The 20,274-nt window shown below is 43.1% G+C and overlaps 1 protein-coding gene across 1 annotated transcript in view; it reads right to left on the bottom strand.

Annotated features, from left to right (window-relative positions):
- Window positions 1-2,653: 2,653 nt before the first annotated feature.
- Window positions 2,654-20,274, bottom strand: part of tle3b (TLE family member 3, transcriptional corepressor b) — a 65,116-nt gene continuing 47,495 nt past the window's right edge. Inside the window, 12 exon segments of the mRNA XM_055220963.1 lie at window positions 2,654-3,561; window positions 3,881-4,004; window positions 5,194-5,241; window positions 5,243-5,271; window positions 6,039-6,189; window positions 7,656-7,803; window positions 11,206-11,453; window positions 12,956-13,205; window positions 13,636-13,712; window positions 15,273-15,442; window positions 16,310-16,445; window positions 18,341-18,496. Coding sequence (XP_055076938.1) covers window positions 3,897-4,004; window positions 5,194-5,241; window positions 5,243-5,271; window positions 6,039-6,189; window positions 7,656-7,803; window positions 11,206-11,453; window positions 12,956-13,205; window positions 13,636-13,712; window positions 15,273-15,442; window positions 16,310-16,445; window positions 18,341-18,496 — 1,521 coding nt within the window. The 3' untranslated portion in view covers window positions 2,654-3,561; window positions 3,881-3,896.

Here is a 20,274-nt window from a genome sequence, read left to right as displayed (position 1 = left end):
TGTTATATTTTTGAAAATGTTTTTTTTACTGACTTTTTAGATATCTGCCCATTATCTGTACATTGCCCCTGTTAAATAAACTATTTATAAATACATATACATTCCAGTGCGCAACAATAATGTGCAATCTCTGAAACTCTGATAAAGTTCATTCATTACAGCCAACGCTGTTAGTGCCCGGTGATCACTGCCAGTGTATAATTTGGAGGTGCATGCTTTATAGCCACTCCCTTGTGAGTGACAGGAAAGCTCTACTTGTAGCTCTTTCGCATGAGATCAGTGACCGAAGTCTTCACTGACACACAGAACACAGAGAGAACATGCTGGAACGTCAGGAATATGAATGGATGAGAGGGGACACTGAACAGAGCAAAGGCAAGTCTAAAACTAAAAACTTCCATTATCAGATTTGAACGTTACATTTTGTATAAATCCCCGGATCCAGTCCTAGCTCCCACAGATGAATACTGCTGTTGTGTCCTTGGGCAAGACACTTAACTACCTTGCCCCCAGTGTCTGTGTACACTAGTGTATGAATGTGTGTGGGAATGAGTGAGTGGCTCCTTGATGTTGAGCGCTTTGAGCCTTGAAGGTGAAAAAGCACTATAGAAATGTGACCATTTTACCACTTTTCAAACATTCTGTATCATTTTCTACAGCTTGCCATTCATAAAAGATGCTGGATTGCACATGGCTGTTCTAACGTAGCATTATTTGGTCAAAAATCTATATGCACTTGAGTGACAGATGAGGGAGATGGTGTAGAATTTAAAGACTCCAGTTGTGTCCAGACGTTTCAGAGCTCCACAGATATTCCTTGGGGGAGTGGTGCTGTGGTTTTGACAGGCCCTCCTCCTGATCTCCTCCTCCTCATAGTCTCCTGTCAGCAGTCCCCAAACCAACCACCACAGCTGTCTGGATACAAGGAGTGGAGAGTGAAAGTTACACAACATATACCCCAAGACATAGTTGATTCAGTAGTCAACCAAAATTTGTATTAGTTGACTAATAATTTTATTTCAACAGCAGAAAGGAGAAGTGAATCTGTGAGTGAGCTGAAGATTTGATATTTTTTGGTATTTATATGTCAAAAGTCAGATTAAACTCATGTTTCACAAGTTTCATCTGTGTGTATATATAAATACATTGTTTGCTAGTACCTAGTAGTTCCTAGTAGTGTGTGTGTGCAATTTGGGTCAAATACATAGAGATAGGTAATAGTTTTGAGAGCTTTGGCCACACCCCCTTTTTAGTCAACTCATCGACTTTAGTCCCCCAAGAATTTGTTCAGTCGACTACAGCCCCATTTTTATGACCATAAAGGACACTTAAATATAAATGTGTAAGCAAGGAAAGCACACTGCAAACATGCAGGTTACAGATGAGCTGAATTAGTGACATTAAAATACCCATAGCAGCTTTTTAATAAATACCATTTGTGTTCTTTTGGCCACAGGAAAATGGTAATTCTATAAAGCTGTCGCAATACTAATACCTGGCTCAGTGGCTAGAGTCCCTAGTATGAAAGTGGTGTGTGCGTGGATGATAGGTGGTGGTTGGAGGGGCCGATGGCGCACATTGGCAGCCTCGCTTCCGTCAGTCTGCCCCAGGGCAGCTGTGGCTACAATAGTAGCTTACCATCACCAGGTGTGGAAATGAATGAATAATGACTATAGTGTAGCGCTTTGAGAGGCTTTGAAAAGCGCATTACAAGTGTAAGCCATTATTATTATTATTATTACCTATAATACTCATACTTTGGTTTAAACCTCATTCATGCTTGCAGCTTGGTTTCCTGCTTACACTCCTTGGGTACGTTCCATTCTTGTTCAATGGATGATGTAACTGTGCGTTGCTATGTGAGAAAGCAGAGTTTAATGCAGATTATGCGTGAGCAGGGCAGACCCAGCAATGTTCTGGGACTGGTGCATGTGTGAACGGGGGTCACTGCTGAGTCTTCTTGTATTTTGGACCCAGTAACAGGCTTTCTGCACAACAGCACCCAGCAACCTCACTGTTGGCGTCACTACGTTCAGTAAAATTTGCTCTCTGTAATGCTAAAATGGATAAATATTTAGAGATCAAACTGACACTGCACAAATAAAATGAATACTTCACCAGAAGTCACTTCTGTGTTTAGAAAGAGACATGTTTGTGTCTCAATGCTAATACTAATTTTGGAGGCATAATAAATATTAAAACAACATCACAAACTAAAGTACTCTACATTTAAACACAGTTGGGTAGTTCTTTATTTTAATCAATTTAAGTTTTAATAGGTTTGTTTATTTTATATTTTACACTTCTGATAAAATTTGCCTAAGTGTTTCGACACAGTGAGCTAGCTAGGAAAAGTGACTTTTTGAGTTTTTAGCTTTGTTATAACAGTATTCTCTCAGCAAAAGTGCTGCAATAAACCATAGCTCTTCTAGTTCAGGAGTAAAAATGCTGCATTGTAAAATAGAACATATTCAAACAGTGACACATGATCATCTGTTCTTTTTCTTTTGTTTACTTTCGCTTGACTTTTTGACTATGTTATGGAGCACAATAATCACCAATTATTTAACATTTTAAACAAAAAAAACACACAAAAGGCAGATTATTTAAAAAAGTTAAGACTAAGACCGAACATATGCGAGGCAAACAGAAATTTCTACAAAAACATTTATTGATTTATTAAACAACTGTACATCTCTGTATGCTAACAGCGTTATACTTTGGTGTGGTTTTCGTCTGGGCAGGCACTTTCTGCCACTTTTCACACAGCTTCAGTTGACCTGGCGGCTACCAGAAAGAGGATGGGGCTAAGATGAGGGAAGTTGGGGTCAGGTACCCAGGGCTGATGGGGCCATGGCTGTATCCAAGAATCACAAGAAGACCCACAGAGCACCGCTTGGCTCCAGTCCAGTTAGCAAGCAGCGGTTAGCCTCTAGCAATCAGCCGAGGTCAAGGGTCAACATCAAATGTCCCCGTGTTCCGAAAGCAATCCGAGTCCATAAGAAAGAGACGCAAGACTGAGCAGGACATGTAGTACACTGTAAAACCTTTGTATAGACCATTTAAATGTACATCCATGGGTCAGGTAGACAGCGCCCCCTTCTGCTCCTGAAACGCAACACCCGTCATCAAGTAAAAGCACGGCGACAAAAGGCCATTTCAAAAATAAGATCCCACCAAACATCCTGCGCGCCCTTTAAAAACGTAGTCCTAGAAATCCACACAGTTTAAAAAGATTCCACCGAGGTCTGGCTAAAGAGAGGAAGGACCAGTCAGCACGATACATCCAGGACATGAAAATATATAGACTTTATCATATATAGAAAAGGTCTTTGATGTGATCCAATATGTACACTTTTCACAGACTTTTCAACCTGGACACGAGGTTTGTAAGAAATGAAGCGCTGCTCCATTGACGAGATGAGAAACAGTTCAAATAAATCCATAGGTCAGAAAGGGCCAAAGGACGTCGGCAGACGAGGTGGTCAGGAGAGGAGGAGGTGGAGGTTAGGAGGAGGTCAGGAGGAGGTCAGCAGACGACGAGGTGGAGGTCAAGAGGAAGTCAGGAGAAGATGAGGGGGAAGTGAGGTGGAAGTCAGAGAGAGGTAAGGTGGAGGTTATGTGGAAGTCAAGTAGTCCTGTGCAGATCAAGTGGAGGTGAGGAGGAAGTGAAGGTCAAGTCGAGGAGGAGGTCAGGAGGAGGTCAGGTGGAGGTCAGGTGAAGGTCATGTGTAGGTCAGGTGAAGGTCAGGTGAAGGTCAGGTGGAGGTCATGGGTAGGTCAAGTGGAGGTGAGGAAGAGGTGAGGAAGAGGTGAGGAGGAGGTGAGGAAAAGGTCACCCGTGGAGGTGAGGAAGAGGTGAGGAGGAGGTGAAAAAAAGGTCGGGTGGATCAGCTTCAGTAGATGACCTCGTACACTGTGGCCTTCTTGTCTCCAGAGCCTGTTACAATGTATTTGTCGTCTGCAGAGATGTCGCAGCTCAGGACGGACGACGACTCCTTGGACTGAAACAAACAAACAAACACACACAAGTCAGGTTTTGTTTCACTAAGAGAGGCAGAGAGCTGCAGGCTGTAGCCCAAAATAGCAAATCAGTCTATTGTTTTAGCTGTGGGGAAAATTAATGTTAGTATAACAGTCTGCAGCTGCGACCTAGTAGTATTAATAGTAGTAAAAAATAGTTAAAGCAGACCTGTTTCTGTCTGGTCTATAGTTATTATGTTTAACACCTGTGGATCATTATGTCATACTTTGCACATTTTAAATCACAATATTCATCTAAAATGACTTAATAAAAGAAACAAGTTATACGTAAGAAAACTGTGGTGCCCAATGGGAGCTGACAACGCCATAAACGTCATCACAACAAAGAGCTGTGAAGTTTTCACCCCCTCTGATGGTTAGCTGCAGACCACGTTAGGGAGTTATTGATTTGTACCAAAATGACTATGTGACGATGCCAAATCCTATGTGTATCACGATTAAGACAGAGCAGTGGCCATGTACTGGTGACAGCGCAAAACAGGAGTTAATCAGCAAAATGGCGTCTTGAAAATAGGTGATGGAAACATGCATGAATCACTTCAAATACAACTTAAGGGTAAAGGGTTAGAAATAACTATAACGTGGTTGAAAGCTCAGAAAAGTCCATTTTACAAAATATGTGGGGTTTAATAGGTACAAGTTCTGAACACCAGGCACAATTTTCCCACCACCTTTATTCTCCCTCTAGATGCATACAGTGTGTCGCGTAAGCAGCTATTTATTTAAAACAAATGGGACCAAATGATTGTTTATACATTTTAAAAGTAATTGTGTTGGATTGAGAACCATAAGGAAGCAACTACAAGAAACCAATTTCTGGATGATAATCCAGAAGCATAATTTGCTGTCACACCACCGCATGTTGTTTGTCATGGTTCAGCATTAGAGTGAGAAGGGACAAAGGGGGGTTTGGCTAATAGGTCATTCTGAAACATGTTCTAAACTCATGTTTCAAAATCCGGGAACAGGATCTTCAAATACTACCCAAAACATTATGTCCTAGTAAACCTTCTATTTGTTAAATTGTATAATTGCCTTGCTGAAAAAATAATCCAAAATGCAAATAAAAGCCCATTTTTAGAGTTGGCACGCTGAGCTGAAAACCCGACTCTGTAACAGTGGAGTCAAACTACTGCAAACGTGTAGTACCTGGAAGATACTGGCGCCATACGGGGTCCTCCAGGCGTTCAGCAGGTTTGTCCTTCCCTGTGCTCACAAACCACTTCCCTGAAATACAAATATGGGTGTCAAGATAGTAACAGAAGGTTTATGAACACTTCTCCCTCTCCACTGCCACTATGACAAGCAGCACCCAGTGGGCGAGCTCCACAGCCTGTGCAGCACCCACTGGGAGACAGCTCTGCAGCAGGGAGAAATAATGAAAGAGAAAGCATCATTATTTTAATCAGCCTCTGATTAATTAGCCACTGACGATTGGCTAATGATTTAATTAGTGACAGAAGGGCTCTCTGTGTAGCAGCTCTGTGTGGGGCTGACACACTGTGCACAGGGAGAACTACAGGAGAGGAACTCATTAGGCTGTTTTCAGAGAACCTGATGCCCTACCACAGGAGCTAGAACAAAGAGCTATAATGAAAGACTGTCTTTGGGAAGGATTCAATCATCTCAATGTTTTTAAAGCTCTAAATGCACACACACAAATATACACAATATATACATATATACACACACATACACAAACATACTGTACACCTTTCTTTTTCAACTTCCTCTCCTTCCCTCTTCTTTTCATAATGTTGTTTTGCAAAAAAAAAGTAGCATGTAAATGAGGCAGGCACTGAGCTTTTTTCAGTCACTGTCAAACAGACAAAATGTTGATACTGTTTTTATAACTATGGGAATGTTAAACATTGAGGCCAGCTGCACTGACATTGCGATGGACAATATACTATTGGATTCCTAAAGTGTGGCATTACACTGAAACTGGTCAGTATGAACCAGAACGGCATACATGTCATGGCTGTTGTCCTTACCGCAGTAGGCAAACTTGAGCGACAGCACACAGCTCTCGTGCAAGTGCAGCTGGTACTTGTCTGGTTTGGTATGGTGTAAGACCTCGACGTTACTGCTCTCCATGCCCACGGCCAGCCATTCGCCCGTGGGACAGTAGCCCAGAGAGAAGATCTGAACAGCACAACATACACATTCACTTAGAGCACAATTACATTTATGCACAACAAACTCTACATGCAGTTTGTACTGGGTCACACAGTGGAACAAATGTTTCCCAAGGTTTTTTGTTGTCACATTCCTTTAATTAACCCCCTATGCAAATAAGCCACTTAACAAAAATATTTTCAATTATTACATTTAAAGATATATATTTAAAAAAAATGTAAATGTCAAATTCAAACAAAGATTTAGAATTTGAGTTTTTTAAACTAAAATGATTTCAAATCAACCCTGTTAAATCATTCCAAGAATGCTCACTAAGTGCTCAATTGGCCCCATGTGCCTGGTCAGAAACACTGTGTTCCATTGTTGGGATCCAGTTCCAGCTGGCAGCTTATAAAATTAAGTTTGTTGAAGCAGCTCGGTAAATAAAAGCAGGACATTACATGGAACACAATTAATTAGGAGTAACTAACAGGTCATAATTCTCATATGTTTAATATAACACTAAAGGCCCCAATGGACATTTATGACCCTCACCAAAATATCACAGTGAATAACAATTTGGGAAGTTAATATGATGACCAACCAACAGCTCTCCATAAGATATGAATATAGTTACATCTAGGCCTGTTATGATGATTATATCTACTTACGGCTCAATAACTGGCAGAACGTATAACTTGTAGGACTCCGTATAAATACTAACTGGCTTATTTAAGTGTTTCATTGTGCTAGTTATTTGCTGCAACTCATGTTTTTGTATATAGATTACTCTCTGTAAGATTCAAATCACCACAATGCTGAAATCCAATTGGTTTTAAACCTAAAAGGACTCTTTCTGATCTGAATGGTCACTGCGTAAACCCCAGCACCTGAAGCCAATCATGAATCAGTGCTATTGCAGCCTCTGCAGCTCAGTGAAGTATGGAGGTTCTGTGTTTTCACATGAGACCTGCTTACATATTGAAAATAAGAAAAAACTTGGATGTGTCCTCTATCTGCAAGTTACGGCTCTGGACACACAGGTTTAGTTGTGATTGTAGTACTTCATTAAAACAGTAAGAGCACAGGCTACTTAAGTTCCATGAAGGGCAGTTTCAATATTATTATTGTTTGTGATATTTTTGTAACAGTATATCGTATTGAACAATAAAATTCGACCCTGCCCACTTTTGCTGTAAATGTGACTAAACCGTGCTTTCTTTGTGGTGGTTAAGCCCATTCATTACAAAGGAGAATTTGAAAAATGTTTTGCAGCTAAAATGGTGCAGTATTGACTTGTTGGTCACTTGAACATTGAACAATTCTCTAGAGGTTTTGAAATGGCTCTGTAGTCCCTATATAACTAATTTGCTGTCAAGATTGGCAGCTCCATGCAAAACAATACAACCCAAATGACGATGGCAGCGCCCACAGCAACTTCCGGAATAAGGTGAATAATCCGCAGTATGATTCCCCTTGTGGTCTGTGTGTACCTGTGAGGTGAAGTCATGCTGCTGCAGCTGTCGACCCTCCCTCAGGTCCCAGGAGCGCACAGTGTTGTCCAGACCCCCGGTCCACAGCTTGGTCCCGTCGTGGGAGATGTCGATGCAGCTGGCCCCATCCGTGTGGCCCTGGAACTGCCTGCAACATCCACACATCCACACGTCACTATCTGCCCCATAGTGCACTATGACTGTCAGAGTGTTCAAGAGTGTCAGCATCCTGTTATATGCAAAACATGGAGGCCTTTAAACTCGTTCAAAAGTGGGGTTGTCAAAAGTACTAAAATGTACTAAAATTTAGGCCTGTCATGATAATGACTACATCGACTTTCGAGGGAACTACATAGACCATGATCCTTTGCTCTGTTTCACTGCAGACTACATGAAGAAACAACTGTTACTAAGCAATTCTAAATCTGAAATCTTTGGATTATGACAGAACCAAAGGATTGTCAGAGTATTTTAAAAGAAAAAAAGCATATTCACAATTGTGTTTGCCTCTACAAAAGATAGCAATAAACATCATATCGTGAGACACACATTGTGCAAATATCATATTGAGAGATTTGGATGGTTACATCCCTATCTATGACTCATTATACATACAAAATACCCACAAATGTTTCATTCTGCTATTTATTTATTGCATTACCCATATTATACATTTAGAATGTTTTTGGGGATAATTCTACTTTTAGGTTTTTGTGACAGTGGCACAAATGAGTGTCAACATTAATGTTAATTGTCTATATTTTCTTGTATCATGCTTTAAAATGTGCAATCGTGACAGGCCTACTAAAACTGGTATCAAAACTAGATACTAATTTGAACAGGCAAATATGCTGCAAAAAAACAAACAAAAAAAAATCTAATTAACAGCACAAAATGTTAGCTTTTAGTGAAAATTTTAGTATCGTGACAACACTGTTCAAAAGATGTCCATCCATTCATCTATTTTCTTCCGCTTATCCATTTCCGGGTCGCGGGGGAAGCAGTCTAAGCAGGGACTCCCAGACTTCCCTCACCCTGGACACGTCCTCCAGCTCCTCCGGCAGGACCCCAAGGCGTTCCCAGGCAAGCCGAGAGACATAGTCCCTCCAGTTTGTCCTGTGTCTTCCCCGGGGTCTCCTCCTGGTGGGACATGCCTGGAACACCTCCCTAGGGAGGCGTCCAGGAGGCATCCTGAACAGATACTCGAGCCACCTCAATTGGTTCCTCTCAATGTATAGGAGCAGTGGCTCTACTCCGAGCTCCTCCCGTGTGACTGAGCTCCTCACCCTATCTCTAAGGGTGCGCCCGACCACCCTACGGAGGAAACCCGTTTTGGCCGCTTGTATCCGCGATCTTATCCTTTTGGTCATTACCCAGAGCTCATGACCATAGGTGAGTGTAGGAACATTGATTCCTGAGCCTTCCGGCTCAGCTTCCACAACAGACCGATACAGTGACTGCATCATTGCAGACGCTGCACCGATCCGCTTGTCAATCTCACGCTCCATCCATCCCTCACTTGTGAACAAGACCCAGAGATACTTGAACTCCTCCACTTGAGGCAGAGACTCACCACCCACCCGGAGAGGGCAAGCCACCTTTTTCCGGTCAAGAACCATGGCCTCGGATTTGGAGGAGCTGATTCTCATCCCAGCCACTTCACACTCGCCTGCAAACCGCCCCAGTGCCTGGCTTGATGAAGCCATCAGGACAACATCTTCTGCAAACAGCAGAGATGAGATCTTGTGGTTCCCGAAACAGATGCCTGGCTGCGTCTAGAAATTCTGTCCATAAATATAATGAACAGAACCAGTGACAAAGGGCACTGGCGGAGTCCAACATGCACCGGGAACAGGTCTGACTTACTGCTGGCAATGCGAATACAGCTCCTGCTCCGGTCATACAGGGACCAGACAGCCCTTAGCAAAGAGCCCTGGACCCCATACTCCCAGAGCAACACCCAAAGGACACCAGAGGGACACAGTCAAATGCCTTCTCCAGATCCACAAAACACATGTGGGGTGGTTGGGCAAACTCCCACGAACTCTCGAGGACCCAATGGAGAGTATAGAGCTCGTCCAGTGTTCCGCGACCAGGCCAAAAACCACACTGCTCCTCTTGAATCCGAGGTTCGACTATCGGTTGGATTCTCCTCTCCAGTACCCTGGAATAGACCTTACTGGGAAGGCTGAGGAGTGTGATTCCCCTGTAATTGAAACACAGCCTCCGGTCCCCCTTCTTATACAGAGGGACCACCACCCCGGTCTGCCAATCCAGTGGCACTGTCCCGGACTGCCACACAATGTTGCAGAGACGTATCTCCCAAGACAGCCCCAAAACATCCAGAGACTTGAGGTACTCAAGTGGGATCTCGTTCACCCCCGGAACCTTGCTGCCGAGGAGCTTGCCAAACCATCTCGGTGACTTCAGCCAGGGTGATGGACGAGTCCGCCTCCGAGTCCCCAGTCTCTGCTTCCTCCTTGGAAGACGTGACAGTGGGATTGAGGAGATCCTCAAAGTATTCCTTCCACCGCCCAACAACATCCCCAGTCGAGGTCAGCAGCGCTCCACCTGCACTGTAAACAGTGTTGGTGAAGCACTGCTTCCCCTTCTTGAGGCGTTGAACGGTTTGCAAGAATCTCTTTAAGGCAGTCCGATAGTCCTTCTTCATGGCCTCCCTGAACTCCTCCTGACCCCGAGTTTTTGCCTCTGTGACCACACGTGATGCGGCATGCTTGGCCCGCCGGTACTCATCAGCTCCCTCAGGAGTCCCACAAGCCAACAAGGTTCGACAGGACTCCTTCTTCAGCCTGACGCCATCCCTTATTTCCGATGTCCACCACTGGGTTCGGGGGTTGCCGCCGCGACAAGCGCCGCAGACCTTACGACCACAGCTACGAGCAGCCGCATCGACAATAGAGGTGGAGAACATGGCCCACTCGGAGTCCATGTCCCCAGCCTCCTCCGGGATCAGGGACAAGCTCTCCCAGTGTGAGCTGAAGACCCCTCTGACAGAGGGCTCTGCCAGATGTTCCCAGCAGACCCTCACGTTGTGCAGATCCAACTTACAACCAGGTGGTGATCGGTTGACAGCTCAGCCCCTCTTTTCACCCGAGTATCCTCAACACGCAGCCGGAGATCAGATGACACGACAACAAAGTCAATCATCGACCTCCAACCTAGGGTGTCCTGGTGCCACGTGCACTGATAGACACCCTTGTGCTCGAATATGGTGTTTGTTATGGACAAACTGTGACTATCACAGAAGTCCAATAACAGAACACCACTCGGGTTCAGATTTGGGAGGCCTTTCCTTCCAATCACGCCCCTCCAGGTGTCACTGTCATTACCCACATGGGCATTGAAGTCCCCCAGGAGAACAACGGATGTAATATTTAGTTTTAAATTGGTAATCAGTATGGCAACAGACCTATTTTATCATGCTATGTTGAGTTTTTCCTTGTGGTTTATTTAAGTTAAATTCCCACTTTACGAGCATCTAATCCAAGTTTATCATTTCATAAATCCCCCTTCTGTAGCAGTCTCTGACCTGACTAGGGTCTGGTTGTGCAGGTCCCACACTGCAATGTTGCCATCGCTGCAGCAGGAGAAGCACACTTTTGCATCAGGGCTGATGGCCAGAGCATAGCAGGCGGGCGCAGAGGACGTGAGCTCCGCCTTGATGCGTGGCGTCTGGGAAGCCAAGTCCCAGATGGTTAGGGTGCTGGCCTCTCCTCCAACGATCAGGGTGCGGCCGTCTGGCAGCAGCTTACACGAGCGGATGTAGTTGTCCCGGTTCTGCATGGGGGATACAGGAGAGTGGGGTTAGAAGGTGGAAAATTCTATTTGTTTGCCATCCAAATGTTTGCAACTAACTACTTGATGATGGGAGTGGTTACATACATACATATATATAGAGAGAGAGAAAGACAGAAAGAGAGAGAGAGAGCCTGCGCTTACAGTTTTAAAAAGGTTTTACATTCACAACTGAACCTGTATGTCCAGAGCCTTAACCTGCAGATTGCAGATAGACACACATACACATTTTTCTCAGTATATGGAAAGCTCATTATCTCCAGAATTCACTCTCTGAGCTCTGCAGAGGCTGCACTAGCACTGATTAATGATAGGTTATCTGGGGCTTAGATAGTGACATTCATATCAGAATGGTCCTTTTAGGTTTAAACCAACTGGATTTCAGCATTGAAACTGGCAACCCAAATGACTCATGAGGCTCATTCTGCTTTCTGATTGGATTGTAAATTTGCGAAACAAAACACCAAATTGTAACACAAATAAACGGGACATCATGTTGGGACATCTTACATAAAGTTCCTTTAATAGAATAAACATGCATGATTCAAAATGGCATACCTCAGATTGTGTGACATATTACACATTTACATATGTATTTATATAAACTGTCTGTTGCTATATATTTCTCTCCCTGCTGTTTCTGCTCTGATCTCGTCACTTCACCACAAGAATACATTTGTTGGAAAATGTTATCATGCAAAAAGTAAAGATTTCTTTTAAAGTTTAAAGTTTTTGTGTCTTTGAATATTTATTTCATACATTCACATATGGTTTGGTTATGGACAATATTTAAGACCAGATGAGGCTGAAACAGCCCTAATAAAAACTCTGAGGATAAATGGTGTTTGCAGGGAGTGTAGGCCTTGGATCTGGTCCCACACACTTCACTGTGCATATCTTTACATCAGCGGCGATTCAGCACAAACTTCTCAGCACATATTCATCAAGCTAGGACAGTCTCAGAGAGTAGCTCCTCCCCTGCCTCAGAAGTGGTGTGGTTTGAACACTGCTATCAGCTGGACTGTGGCCTGGCTCAGCTCCAGGTGAGCAGACAGATCAATACGGCTGCTTAAGCTCTGGTTGAATTAAAAGTGCCATGTGATGGTTTTATAAGAGCTGCTCTGAGGCTTGTCCCAGCTCCAGGCTCCAGTTCCAAATGAGGGATGTGAGCAGGAGGGGGAGCAAGTCACTGATCGGCTAATTCACAGCTCAGCCAATCACAGGGCAGCTAATGTTCACAGCTCAGCCCATCACAGGGCATGTAATGCACACAGACAGGATTTGAATTTCTTTAATCCAAACAGTGAAGATGGCGGCTGCATCAGATCAACCATATTGAGCTTTAAATGACCCACACAAGCCTCTAAAACCACACGGCCTGCCTTGAAATGACCTTCACATCAATCAGCACCACACAACTTCCTCTTCAGAATACAATGAGAGCCCTTTTTGTCATCCTACCCCAGCTCAGAGTGTGCCCTCACCAGACAGTCGAGCTGGGACACAGGGCTTTTGCTGCCCGGTTGGCTGATATCCCAGATCTTGACGCAGCCCTTGCCCCCAGTGTAAACGTGGCGAGTGGGGTTACTGATGGTCACCGCACACACCACCTCTCCGTGGCTCAGTGTGTTGATTTGGCGGGCGTGACGCGGGATGCCCGGGCCTATCAGAGCGTCCGGAGGAAAAGGCACCGGCTGCATCTGCCCATCCGCGCTCACGTGGAAGGAATAGGCTCTGAGGAGACACACAATTTTTGAATTAAGAGAACATTAACATAGTAACTCTAAATAACTTGTCTGGCTTATTTTGCTGTAAGTGTAGTTTCGATCACCATGTAGATTTATACAGGGAGCCAAACCTTGTCTAGACCAGGTTTATGGCTAGGCAAAATCTAAACTATTTATGAACTGATAGTATCACATAACAAGAACAAATGTGATTTTATTACTGCCACTTTCAAGTGTTTTCAAAAGCAAGTATTGGAAAGTATTGGCTGGAGTGTCTAAGAATTAGGGATCTAAACTGTCTGGGCATATAAACAGTAGAATCAACATTATGTAATCATTTGACATCTATGACTGTCTGCTGTTTGTTAACTGCTACTTTCTCATTTTCATATTAATAGAGGTTAACAACATATAATTTAAAAAAGACTGTTACTCACGGTTTCCCCCCTGAAATGGAGGTGAGGCTGGCAGGCAGGCCAGGGGCTCTCATGTGGGGGTGTGGGTCAAAGCCTCCCTGGGTACAGAGAAGGTAAACAGTACAGTGAGTAACAGGAGCAGGCAGAGCTAACCTGGAGAGGGAGCGTGCACGCTCACAAGCCCCAAAACAAGGCCAGTTTCCAGGCAGATTCCTCAAAGGCACAGACATGGGTCCTTTGCATTCTGACAAGCGTTACACAGGCTACAGAGCGCCGTGGCTAATACTAATGAAAGCCGGCGAGATTTTCAAACACGAGATGCACTTTAAAGCCTTTAGAATGCTAACCAAGCCACTTCAAAGTGCCAGCGCCCCTTTGTACACGCTCATTATGTACACACAACAAGGAGCAGCCAGCCGCAATCACAGATGAGAGAGAGGGAGGAAGCTAGTGGAAGAGAAAGAAATAGAGGGAGTGAGAGAGGAAGCAAGCAAGGGACAGAGGAGAGAAAGACAGGAACAGAGAGAAGACAAAAGAAGAGAGGAAGGGAGAGAGAAAGTAAGAGAGAAGAGAAAGAAGGGGAAGGAGAAGGAGAGAGGGAGAGAGAGGTGCTCAACTTTCTCAAAGTCATTAGTTGTAAAGACTGTAGAAGCAGCTGCTGAGCTTGTGTAGTTCACTATCTACACATGTGATCACAGTCATAACCTTCAGTGGTGTAAAAACATTGGTGAATATTTCATTTACAATCATTAAACCCTGTATAAACAATGGAAATTTGAGTAAATGAAATTGTAGCCTATATTTGTATATTTATACTATTACCCTTGTACATATGTGTATATTGGAGGTGGACAAATTTGCTTCCTGTTATGGACACCATTTTGATTACTTTTTACCACTCAAAAGATTTTTTGAAAATTGTTTCGTATTTCTTATTACTATGGTAAAAAAAACAAAAAATATTTGATCACATAAAATCTGACGTTGGAGCCCATCCTACAGTATTTTCACTTGTGTATGGGCAGGTATTTATCACATTGTGGGCACCAAAATCTGCGCACGCACACACACACATCATGGGGACCTGCCAACATTATGGGGACACAAATCAGGTCCTCATGATGTAAATTTTTTATTACTAGGACAACAACATAGTTTAGAGTTTAGGTGTGAGTTAAAATAGGCTTATGCCTCATTTAAACCAACTCCGTCATGTTGGACGGGCTTCTGCCATATGGCCATTTCACACACTCAGTTTACCTTGAGTGCATTGAGTACATGGGTCAGGGATGTGTCTTGTTATTATACAATATTTTCTTTAACACACTCAGGGAACTGCACTTGTATAAAACAGCATATTTAATTACACATTTAAAAGATAACACTGCAGTGAAATGGGGTTGTGTTCACAGTTTGCATATAGCCTGCCTGTGCTCTAGAAGACTAGTAATTAATTAAGAAATGTAAGTTAGGATCAGTCTCCAAGAAATGAATACAAGCCCCCAAAAAGAGAGTGCATGTATGTGTGCATGTATCTGTGGGTTGTATGTGGATACAATCAATATTTGTGTGAAACTACATTTGTGTTTCGTTAATTTTTATACAGGTTGAAATCCTGGCTTAACACACTGAGAGGTTTCACTGAGAGGAGGTCTTACAATGGGTGAGCGTCCGTAGGCCGCCGCCGCAGCAGCGCTCATCTGTGGGGAGATGAGACCTGGGTACACCCCTGGACTGGTGAGGGAACCGTTCATCTCGTGGTGCCCCATCATGGCAAAGGGCCCGTAGGAACCAGCAATGGAGAGGGGGGTGCGTAGGGCTGGGGCAGCTGTGAGTGGAGAGGTATAAATGTTTAAAATGCAATCTACACAATACAATAAATAACTGTGTTTTGCTTTTATACAGAACACAGCAAGATCGGAAAATTAGAATGCAAATCAAAATATAAAATATCCTTCATTTGTACTTTGTAGTTGAAGCATTAATATTTCAGTGATTTCTTAAGTCCTATGGTTCCAGGGAATGAACATTATTGTCTTCCTTCTCATTTACCCTCTCAAAGTTTGCAGTTAATCCTCACCTAATTATTCACCACAGTGAGTTTATAAGCGCTTTTCACAACTCTGTGTCCAGAGCGGAGCACAGTAAAGCAAACAACAACTAGCATGCCAATGTGCACTTCCTGATTCTCTTCCTAAGAGCTGTTTATACAATATACCTGTACTACAGCAAGAAAAATTGTGCTCAGACCGGAAAAAAAAAATGTTACAGACCCTTTAATCTGTGATACTTGTAGGATTCAGCAGGATTGCAAAGCCATTTTGGCACAAAAGAAAAAAGCCACTACTCGCCAATGTGATCCCTGGCTATCCATAGGAGGGGCCGACAGCATGTGGTGCTTTGTTGTGTTGTTTGATAATCTAAAGGGGTAAAATAGAATCACCTTCTAACACCTTCGCAATTTTCCAACCCCAGAATCAGCTGACTTGTTTCCTTTATCAATTTGTTTTAGATGAATATTGTGATTTAAAATGTATGTAAAATATAATTTAATGATTCACAGGTGTCAGAGATTAGAACTATATAGCAAAGCAGAATATGTCTTCTTTAACAGTAGCATCTGTAATTAGACATTTATAGAAAAGCTGAACACACAGATACTACTTCCATGCTAGCAGAAGGCCGTGCCTCTTACCCAGTGCCTCCATGCCGGGGGGCTTGCCCATGGTGAGGGGCCGGAGCCCAGGGGTGCTGCTAGTGCCCGGGGTGGGGGCTTCGTTCCTGGGGGTAGGCGTGTTGGATTTCAAGCTGGGTGTGGATGACTTGTCGTTCTAAAACAGAGAAGAACTTTGGTTTGACTGGGAGTTGTCTTACAGAGGGGTGTCAAATCAAACATGTCCCTGGACAGGCTGAGGAACATTCTATAATTTGATGATGTCATAATTTCAGATGGAGGGCAGGGACCTTTTGATACTTTGCAGTGACATCAAGCTGAAGTTGTTTTACATGTATCTCAGTCAAGGAAAAAAAAAAAAAAAAAAAACTCAAGAAAAAATACAAAATGGATTTAAACAGCAGATTTTGAATACCCTGCGATTAATACGACCATTCATTGTCCTGTTAAGAAGGTTGATTTTCAACAAAAAAGGGAGTACCTGAAAAACTGTTTGCTAATGCTAATTAGCTTGTGACTATAATGTTATTTGAGAGGGACTTGTTTAACAGCATAAATCATCTTACTTTGTGTTGTTCAAGCTACGTCTGTTCCTTTTGGTCAGATTGTGTCGAAATAAAGCTCAGATTAAAGTCTAACAGAGCCTCAAACAGAGCACAGCTACAGTTAGCATCACAACCCCAGGGAATGTTGATAACGTCAGCTGCCATCTATCTGGTCTTATACTTGTTCTGATACAGCACAAGATCATTCTAAAGCTATTCAGGTTCATTTCAGTCCTGTGAATGTGACTTTTTAATATCAATACTTGCTGATACTAGTTTTAGTACTGACTAGTATCTGATTTTCAATACTTTTGCTAACACTAGCCGATATACACATTTATTTTATTTATTTATCATGCACATTTTTGCCACATTTTGCCATTGCATCGCTGAGTATCCAAACCACATTCTGGATCGGATCTGATCCACACTGACTGGTGCAAGCGAGTTAATGTGATCGGCTTCACTTGGAGACAGTGGAGGAGGGAAGAGAGAGAGAGAGAAAAGAAAGACGAGGAGAGGCAGTCAGAGAGAGAGAGTGAGAGGAGAGGGAGGGAAGGAAGAAGGCAAAAGTGCAGTGAGAGAGGGAGAAAGAGGAGGAGAGAGAGGGAAGAGAGAGGGAAGAGAGAGGGAAAGGGGGAGACAGAGGAGGAGAAGGAGAAAGAGCAGCATGAGAGAAAGAGGGGAAAGCAAGAGAGGGAGGAGAGAGGAAGGGAGGGAAAAGTGTAGGGAGGAAGGGAAGAGAGAGGGAGGAAGAAAGACATGGAGATGGTGAGAGAAAAAGGAAAGAGATTGGGTAGAGGGTAAGAGGGGGGTTGGAAAGAGAGAAGAAGTGAGAGAAGAGAGAGAAGAAAAGGAGACAGAGGGGGGGAGAGAGGAAGAAAGCGAAGGAGGCTGTGAGAAGGGGGGGTGAGACTGAGAGACAGATAAAGAGAGATAGGAGAGAAGAATGGTAGAAAGGAAGGGAAGGAGGTGAGATGAGAAGGGGGTGGTGAGTAGATGAGAGGAGGGAGAGAGAGAGAATGAGATAGAAGGCAAGGTAGGTAGTGAAAGACTGAGATAGAGACATGGAGGGAAAGATAACAAGAGGGAGGGAGGTATTGAGAGACAGTAAGATCCAGGGGGAGATGAGGGAGGATAAAGGAAGAAGGTGGAGAGAGAAAGTGAGAGAGGGGAGCGAGAGACAGCAGAGAAGGAGAAAGAAATTGAGGTAAAGAGGGAGAGAGAGTGAGGAGAGAGAAAATATTTACAGCCTCAGGTCCAGAGTGAAATGAGCATTTATAAGGTGAGTCATAAATGAGATTGAGTGGGGTTACATTTCCTGAGAGTCCACCCACCCAGAGCTACGTCCTCTATACCTCTATCACACAGAGACAGAGGAGAGCTATATCCCCTACACCTTCATCAGACTACAGAGGAGAACTAAGCCTGTAAGTGGTAGACCTTAGAGTTTTATTGTGGGTAGATGTCGGTCAAAAAAAAAACAAAAAAAAAAAACAATACTCACATGGGGGTGATCCTTAGCTTTGGACGAGGGCGTGCTCCCGGAGGAGGCCACGGAGGCGGGACTGTTAGGGGCGGCGTCTTTCTTCAGGATTCGGGTCTTGTCCAGGCCGTTCTCTGGAGGTGAGTGAGCCGGGCTGCCCCGAGGGGTGGCCGGGTCCTGGGAAGAGACGAGACGAGCGGTGTGTGAGGAGCTATAGCTAGTATGACATTTTAGAGGGATGGGGTATCACTAATATCAAAGAGTTCCATACTATATCTGTATCAATCCATGTTGGAAATTTAACCGATTTTGCACCAATATTTTTACTGCACTGCCCTAGTCGGTGTGCGCCTGTGTGTAAGGCCTAGTTTGTCTTCAGTTCATCAGATTTGTCTTTTTAAATAATCATGACTGAAAATCGAAACAGAAGAGACATTAGACTAAAACTATGGCTCATATATATTCAATAAATGATTGTATATACATTAAATACATTTTGAGATTGTATTTATTATGTTTGTGAACTTTACTAAATTTTACATGCATTTTTGGTATGATGGATTTTAAAATGCTAAGACAGATATCGTTATCGGCTTAAAAAAAAATATATATATATCCTTATTGGACCATTCTTAATTTATTGTGTTCAAATATGACCCCACCCCCTTCTCCTTTTGGTCTTGGTCATGCTCTGAGTGAGTGCCAGTAAAGAATATAACACTGATAATGATGATGATGATGAATTGCAATAGCCGTATAGTTGTAACCAGTCTGGCTCATCAACTGGCTCAGATTTTTTTTGCCATATTGCCCGTCACTAGTTGCAACCCATAGTGCTTTTAGCGACCTACTTTTAGCTTCTTTGCAAAATAAATGAACTATACAAGCGATTTACGAAATTCAGATCCAAAACACATTAAGGGGTTAAAACTGATTGAGTTAAAGCCCGTAAATGCGGTTCAAGTTAACTTCTGTGTGAAATCGCTATTTGGACATAAACTTTGCACAAGCTAACCAAACATGATAACCAAACATGCTAGCTCATGGTGTGATGGCTTGTGAGTGTGGTTCTAGTTTCCTCTGATGTATTACATCACGCCATTGTCTGTCTCCACACATGCCTTCTGGAGCTTAGCCTGAGCTTAGCTACGCCTCACACTTAATTCCAGTGTAAGGTGTGTTCTGCTGTTAAAATCTCATATTGCCACCACCATGATTTACTGTTTACCAGGTAGAGTAACCAAAACATGAACTCATTCCACAATTCATTCCAACAATATTACTCAAGTAGAAGAACACAGTGGTCAAAGAAATCCCTCAAGTAAGAGTAAAAAAGTGTTTTTGAAAACTACAACTCGATTAAGAGTAACTGGACATAACATGACATTTATAATTTAGAAGGAAATAAATCTTTGGAAAATAAAAGCATGTTTTTGGTAGCTTTGCTTGCTTTTAATAAGATGCATCTTTTCTGTGAGCAGGCTTACATCACCACAAACCTGGCTCGTTTTGGCCTGGAAAAGATTCTCATCTTGCTTGTTTCCATGGAGATGTTTTGTCTTTGGCTATAGTATTGTCAACATAAAGCTTTTGTCACTTGTACACTTACTCACAGTAAGAAGAGTAACCAAGACCTTTACTAATTTAAGAGTACTGTTACACTGTACAATATATGACCCAAGTAGAAGTAAAAGATGTCTAAAAAGTCCCATTGACAGGACAGAAATGAACCTTCCTGAATAGCTTTAGAATGATCTTGAGCTGTATCAGAACAAGTATAAGACACATAGACTAGTATATGCCCTTAGACCACTATGGAACCTACCTGGACCACTGAGGGATTACACAGATATAAACACTAGTACACAGAGCAGGTCGAACAAAGTCCATAAACATGCTTCTGTCTGTGTGCTCCTGTCGTTTACCTGTCGCTGTCTGTCCTTTGTCTGGTCAGG

This window comes from Periophthalmus magnuspinnatus, chromosome 3, assembly GCF_009829125.3.
Source record: "Periophthalmus magnuspinnatus isolate fPerMag1 chromosome 3, fPerMag1.2.pri, whole genome shotgun sequence".
NCBI lineage: Eukaryota > Metazoa > Chordata > Actinopteri > Gobiiformes > Gobiidae > Periophthalmus > Periophthalmus magnuspinnatus.
This window is presented reverse-complemented; position numbering and strand designations above follow the sequence as displayed.